Here is a 7,647-nt window from a genome sequence, read left to right on the forward strand (position 1 = left end):
GGGCTTGTCAGTGTTTGTTCTGGGCCTGTGGATTGCGGGCCTGCGCCCCCAGCTCTCCGCCTGCTGCCGGGGCTGCGGGGACAACTCACACAAGACCCCGGCAGAATGAGCAGGGACTAGACAGGTTACATGGGGCCGAAAAATAGGCCTTGCATTTGCGAACTCAGGTTTTGGTCCCCCCCGAGGAGAGCAGTCCCGGTGGGTCAGGAGCCAGGCTGGGCTATGGAGGAGTGACTGGGGAATGAGAAAAGCAGAGGATAAAGAGGGAGCAGTAGCATTGGGCTGGCACAGGGGGATGCCAGCTCTGCTTCTGGGTCTTCTTTTCCTTTTCCAGTCTTTCAAAAACATATGGTAGAAGTGAGCACGTGTGTGCCAGCCCCGGCCAATAGAAATACCACGGAAGCCGCATGTGTCACCTGATGCTGTCTAGGAGTCACATTTACAAAGTAAAGACAAATAGATGAAGTGGATCTTAATGATCTACTTTATTTAACCCGGTGCATACAAAATGTTTCAAAGTGTGGTCAAAAGTAAGGAATTAATCGAGCTTTGCCTCCCCCCTCCCCCATACCAAGTCTTTAAAATCTGGTGTGTATGTTATACTCACAGCACATAGTAATCAGAAAAAGTACATTTCAAGTGCTCGGTAGCCACGGGTGGCTATCATATTGAACAATGTGGGTCTATCTTATGGAGAAGAAATGTTGACCATAAAAATTAAAAAACAGCCCTAACCGGTTTGGCTCAGTGGATAGAGCGTCGGCCTGCGGACTCAAGGGTCCCAGGTTTGATTCCGGTCAAGGGCATGTACCTTGGTTTCGGGCACGTCCCCAGTAGGGAGTGTGCAGGAGGAGGCAGCTCGATGTTTCTCTCTCTCATTGATGTTTCTAACTCTCGATCCCTCTCTCTTCCTCTCTGTAAAAAATCAATAAAATATATTTTTAAAAAATTAAAAAACAAACAAAAAAACAACGTACCCAAAAATGTGGAAGGAGTTGGCATTCGGAGCATGAAGTGGAGAGATTAGTTTTAAATATGATGAGCCTTTTTCCTGTGGGAAGGAAAAAAGAAAGCATGGGTTAGGTTATTAATGAGTCTGAGGTGGGAAGGGGTGTGAAGAAAAAGGAAAACGTTCAGAGAGTTTTTATCTAATTTTTTTCATGTCATCTGAGCCTGAGGGGCGGGCCCTGCGGCAGCAGCAGTACCTGGGAGCTGGTTAAAATGCAGAATCTCAAGCTTCCTCCCAGACCTACTAACTCAAAGTCTGCATTTCAATGAAATCTGCAGATGATTCTTACGCACATTAGTTTGAGGAGCGCTGTAGCAAAAAGTGTAAGGAGAGGGGCTGGGGTTTGTAGTGGCCACACATGGGATGGGAAAAGCAGTATGGGGGTTGCCAGGCAGTGTTGAGTCCCTGCTGAGCTTAGAGATGGCCGGTTGGTGTGTGGTGACACCAGTTTACCTGGTTCTGTGACTTACCAGCCTGCTTGCAAAAACAGAACGAGAAGGATCGGACTGATTCCAGCCCAGAGGGTAGCCCAGCAGGTGAGGCAGAAAGACAGGGTTGAAAGTGGCTGAAGTGATCAGCTGAGGAGGAAAGCAAAGCTGGGAGCAGTCTGATAAACCAGCAGCAAATGGAATGGCCAAGGGTTTGGTGGGATGCAGAGCAGGTGAAATGAAAATAAGGTAGGGGGTGAGCTGAAGAAGTGGGAGGTTGTGGCCGCAGAGCCGGTTACCATAGCATCAGAAGTCTTTGTAGAGGTCATGCTCATCCAACCTCCTGTTATAGGAATTTCTTTTTTTTAAATACACTGTTTCAATGTACATTCAGTGATGGGATAGCCTGTTACTTTCTTAGAAGACCTAGTTCAAAAGTTAACTTATATAGACCAAAGTTTGTCTGCCTAAAAATTCCATGTTGGTTCTAGTTCTGCCTTGTGGAGTAATACAGTATATTATGTTCTGTTTTATAACTCTCCAGATTCAACTTTCAAAGCTTGTTCAGCTATTACTGAATAGTATGGTTGTGTTGTTTTTTTTTAAAAAAAACAACACGTTTTAATTAATTTCAGATAGAAAGGGAGAGAGAGAGAGAGAGGAACATCAATGATGAGAGAGAACCACAGATCAACGCCTCCCACACCCCCACCCCCGCTTCCCTGCACTGGGGATCCAGCCCGAAACCCAGGCATGTGCCCTGAGTGGAATCGAACCGAAACCTCCTGGTTCAACCACTGAGCAACACCGGCCGGACATATGGTTGTGGTTTGTAAGAAGGGTGGTGGACAGGGCCAGAGCCCAAGTCGGTACGCACACTGAGCCGGGTGAAACCTGGAAAGTTTCTGGGGCATGTAGGCCTTTCCCACTGACAGAGAATGCAGCAGCAATCTTGAGCCTGTGAACAGTTGGCTAAAGTTCCTTGCATCTAAGGCAGTGGTTCTCAAACTTGGCTGCACATTAGAATCAGCTGGGAATCTTTTTAAAATCCTGATTTCTGGGCCTCATCCTCCGGAAATTCTGTTTCTTTGTTATGGGGTGAGACCACAACATTAGTAACAAAGAAACAATTTCTGGAGAATGAGGCCCAGAAATCAGGATTTTAAAAAGATTCCCAGGTGATTCTAATGTGCAGCCAAGGTTGAGAACCACTGAATTCTAGGGAATATGCCAGGCTGGTTCTTGATCCAGTTTCACTCACTGTCTTGACCTAATCCATCCCTGACCCATCAAAGCAGTTCTCTTGACTTTTGATGCTGATGAGCTCCATGAAGATGAGGCATATGCAAGCAGTAATCAAACTATATTTAGATGAATCTCAGATAGCCAGTTAAGCAGTTCTTATCTCGTTTAAGTTTGGATTAGGGCTTCTTCTAACACTCAGTGCCTTGTCTCATCTCTCCACTGCACACAGACTTCTGAATGGGACTCCGAATGCCTTACGTCCCTACAGCCCCTTCCCCTCCCCACACCCCCAGGAGCAAACGAGGCACACCTGCAGACTGCAGCCATCTCCCTGTGGACAGTGGTGGCAGCTGTGCAGGCTATAGAGAGAAAGGTGGAGGTGCACAGCCGGCGTCTCCTACATCTAGAAGGACGGACAGGGACAACAGAGAAGAAGCTGGCCAGCTGTGAAAAGACAGTGGCTGATCTCGGGAACCAGCTGGAGGGCAAGTGGGCCGTGCTGGGGACCCTGCTGCAGGAGTACGGGCTGCTGCAGAGGCGGCTGGAGAACATGGAGAACCTGCTGAGGAACAGGAACTTCTGGGTCCTGCGGCTGCCCCCGGGTATTAAAGGAGATATCCCAAAGGTAGTGCTTCACTTCTAGTTGGAAAGTGATACCACTAGTCCTTAGTAAGGGATAGTCTTGGGAACCTTGACCTTGTTTTATGTTTATCTATTTGGGAAGTATTTCATGCTCAATTTAGCAGTTCATCTGAAGTGTCAAACTTCAGATTGGAAAACTCTTTCCAATACAAAATTGGCAGTCTGACAGGTGGATTTTTTTTCTCTTTTGCTTTCTCTTACTCATTACACCCAAGTCACTTTTTTCTTTGTAACCTGTCTGCCACAATCTTGGTGTGGAAACTAAATTAAATATCATTAAATCAGTCAATTTTAATTTGTTGGCAATTCTGGTGAAAAAGTTAGAGGGAGGACAAGGGAAGGGATGTAGAGTAAATGGTTAATGTAAGGGTTTGGGGTGATTTGTAGGTCTAGGGTTGATGTAGACTCTGTCCTTCAGCTCCTTTACAGAATTGTGCTGCAATGCTGGGGCCCAGCCTTTCTGAATGGAATAGCCTTTAAAACAAAAGGAAATAAATATTATTCTTAAGCTATAGAAGGCAGCCTTGAGGCAGCTGGTTCCCAACCATGCCTGTTAATTTATTCATTCATTCAACAGATATTTCCTGAACACTTACTCTTTTGCTTGATATTTGCTCTCTGAAGGCATAGCAATGAACAATTCCTGTAAACTACTCTGGAGCTTAAATTTTAGTAGAGAAAGAAAGATAATATAAACAAACAAGAAAATGAATATATTTAAGTGCTTTGACAAAAATGAAGGTGCTATCCAGTGATTTATTTTAGATTGGCTGTCAGAGACGGTCTCATAAAGGAGCTAATATTTAGGCTGAGACTGATTAACAGGAAGGACTCACCTGTGAGAAGTTCTGAAGAAGAGATTTCTAGCAGGAAGAATACCTAGTGCAAAGTCCCGAGGGGAAGTAAGAAGGCCAGTTAGCAGGTATGCAGTGAGTAAACAGGAGCGTGACTAGAAGAACGAGGAGGGCAGTGTTTTTCAACATAGCCATCACTTACATGGTTTTAAATTTTAGATGGACATCTCATCTTGAGATTCTGACTTAATAGGTCCAGGATGGGGCCTAAGCATGAATAATTCTTAGAGCTCCATCATGATTCTAATATGTACTAGGTTTGTGAACCACGGGTGTAGGGCATTGGAGACCAAGGTGAGGAATGTGGATTTTACCTTAATACTCTAGGGAATAAATTGGAGGGTTTTAAGCAGAGGAGATACATCTGGTATCTATTTTGAAAGTATCACTTTGGCTGCTATGTGGCGAGTGGATCATGAAGGTAAGAACAGAAATGGAGAACATTAATAAGGCGACTGTAATGTTTGGGGGGATGAGAGTGACTTGTATGAGGGTAGCAGTAATGGAGCTGGAGACAAGTGGACAGATCGAGGATATTTTGATGGTAGAATTGATGATAGGACTTACTGGTGGGAATTAGAGAATGAGGAGTTAAGAAGAATAATTTACTGTTGTAAGTGTTTTCATCATTTTCATAAGAACCCTAACTTGTCCAAGATCATGTAGTTACTAGGTATAAATAATGGAGTTGTATTTAACCCAGAGCATATTCTCTTAGAGACCTTGGGTTCACTGACACTTAGGCTTTTGGCTTGAAGAACTGGATGGATGATGTTGACATTTCCTGAGATGGGGACTATCTTGCGGGTAGAGAGGAGTTAGGAGTTTTCCTTTGGCAGGTTTGGGATGCCTGTGACACACTCAGGAGAGGTGTTAAGTGGTCTCTGAAGCTCAAAGGTAAGAAATGTTTGGGAATTGTTGCTATACAGATTGCAGTATAAATCATTAGCCTGGAGTGGTTACCGCAGGAGAGAAAGTGGAGAAGCAAGAGAAAGAGTCCAAGGACAAAACTCCAGGAGTGGGAGGAGTGGCCATGAGGTAAGAAAAGAAACAAAATGGAAGTATGTGGAGTCCCAGGGACGAGGAGAAAAAGCGTTTCAAGGAGAGAATTGCCATTTGAGTTGAGTGTGTTACTGAGAGGTCTAGAAAGATGAGGATATGATTTGGCAACATTGGCTGGTGACCTTGATAAGAGTTGTTTCACTGCAGTGGTAGAGATAGAAGACTGAATGGACCAGGTTGAAGAGTGAACGGCAAAGGGGGAAATGGAGAAAATGACGTTAACTGACTCTTTCAAAGAAGAGGTACCTGGGAGGATCTCAGAGGCAGTGTCTGATGAAGAACCTTCCCCACAGTGTGTTTTATTTTTGTTTTGTTTGTTTTTTGGGTAATCCTCATTCAAGGATATTTTTCCATTGATTTTTAGCGAGAGTGGAAGAGAGAGGGAAAGTCAGAGAGAAATATCGATGTGAGAGAAACACACTTATCAGTTGCCTCCTGCACAAGCCCTGACCAGGGCTTGGGTTGGGGAGGAGCCTGCAACCAAGGTATGTACCCCTGACTGGAGTGGAACCCAGGACCCTTCGTTCCACAGGCCGATGCTCTATCACTGAGCCAAACCGGCTAGGGCCCCACAGTGTGTTTTATTTTTATTCGGAGCCCCTCCAGAAGTTCTTTAGGATAGTTTAAACTTAGCATTTGCCATAATAATAGCAGAAAAGGTAAGCTAAAGTTACTTATTGTCTTCCCTGGGTAAATGGGTAACATTTAAACTTTCCATCTTAAATTCTAAAATCATATATAAAATGTTATTTATCTTAAAGGTTTCTTAATGAAATTACATATATTGAAGATTTGCTAGATTGGTATATGGGAAGTAAACTTTTATGTCCTTGCTTTGTTGAAAATGTTCTTATTCTGCCCTTTTGAATTTCAAGTTCAAAATAATTTTCCCTCGGAAAACTCTTTAATTTTTAAAATTGTGGTAAAAGTTATCATTTTAACCACGTTTAAGTGTACAGTTCAGTGGCAGTAAGTACATTTACATTGTTGTGCAACCATCACCGCCATTCATCTCCAGAACTTCCCAAACTAAAAAAAACTCTATTCCCATTAAACACTATCTCCCCTTTCCCCCATTCCCTGCCCCTGGCACCTACCATTCTACTTTATTTCTCTGTGAGTTTGATAACTCTCATACAACTGAAATCATACAATATTTGTCCTTTTGTGACGGGTTTATTTCACTAACATAATATCTCCTGGTTCATCCATGTTATAGCATATCAGAATTTCCTTCTTAAGGCTGAATAATACTCAGTTTTTCTCAGAATTTTAAAGGCATTGGTCCTTTGTCTCACAACATCAAATGCAATCGATGAAAAGTTTACTACCCAATTCTCATTTGTTTGTAAGAAATCTGGTGGTTGTTTTTTTTTTCTCCAGAAGCTTTTATCTTCTATTCATACTGGTTTTTCTAAAATTTATTGAGGATATGTCTGCATGTAGGTTTTGTTAAATTTGTTTTTTGGTTTTTTTAAAAATATATTTTATTGATTTTTCACAGAGAGGAAGGGGGAGGGATAGAGAGTTAGAAACATCGATGAGAGAGAAACATCGATCAGCTGCCTCCCACACACTCCGCACTGGGGAGGTGCCTGCAACCAAGGTACATGCCCTTGGCCGGAATCGAACCTGGGACCTTTCAGTCCGCAGGCTAGGTTAGGGCGGTTTTGTTAAATTTGTATTGGGCAGTTGTCATGACCTTTCAATCAGAAGTCTGGGAAATTTTCTTCTATGAATCTGTATACTATTTCATCCCCTCCCCATTTTTTTCTATTTTCATCCTGGAACTACTTTGACAGGTGATGGATTATTGTATTTGTATTTTAACTTTTCCTTCATGTTTTTCTTTTTCTTTGTTTTTCTTTTTAAACATTTTTATTGACTTTTAGAGAAAGGGGAAGGGAGAGTGATAGAGAGATAGAAACATCAATGAGAGAGAAATATTGATCGGCTGCCTCCTGCACTCCCTCCCACTGGGGATGGAGCCTGCAACCAGGACATGTGCCCTAACTGAGAATCAAACCGGTGACATCTTGATTCTTGGGTTGATGCTCAACCACTGAACCATGGCCAGGCTTCATTCAAGGTGGGGTTTTTTTCCTCTCTGTGTTTTTTGTTTTATATATATACTAGAGGCCCAGTGCACAAAAATTTGTGCACTCGGGAGGGCGCGGGGGGGGGGAGGGGGTCCCTCAGCCCGGCCTGTGCCCTCTCGCAGTCTGGGACCCCTCAGGAGATAATGACCTGCTGGCTTAGGCCTGCTCCCGGGTGGCAGAGGGCAGGCCCAATCCCTAGGTGCAGCCCCTGGTCGGGCTCAGAGCAGGGCCGATTGGGGAGTTGGGGCGCCGCCCCCTGTCATGCACAGAGCAGGGCGATCGGGAGGTTGCGATGCCACCCCTAGTCA

General features: G+C 44.0%; 1 protein-coding gene across 3 annotated transcripts in view; it reads left to right on the top strand.

Moving 5' to 3' along the window:
* The window catches only part of ZNF398 (zinc finger protein 398), a 26,035-nt gene that overhangs the window by 1,144 nt on the left and 17,244 nt on the right, over positions 1-7,647 (top strand). Inside the window, exons 1-2 of one of the 3 annotated variants that reach the window (XM_014528197.1) lie at positions 3,319-4,599; positions 5,108-5,216. Coding sequence is in view for 2 of the 3 variants with exons in the window: in XM_014528196.1 (XP_014383682.1) it covers positions 3,233-3,307 (75 nt within the window). In the remaining variant the exon portion in view is untranslated. The other 2 variants (XM_014528196.1, XM_014528195.1) reach the window with 2 other exon arrangements.

Source organism: Myotis brandtii, unplaced genomic scaffold (assembly GCF_000412655.1).
Source record: "Myotis brandtii unplaced genomic scaffold, ASM41265v1 scaffold621, whole genome shotgun sequence".
NCBI lineage: Eukaryota > Metazoa > Chordata > Mammalia > Chiroptera > Vespertilionidae > Myotis > Myotis brandtii.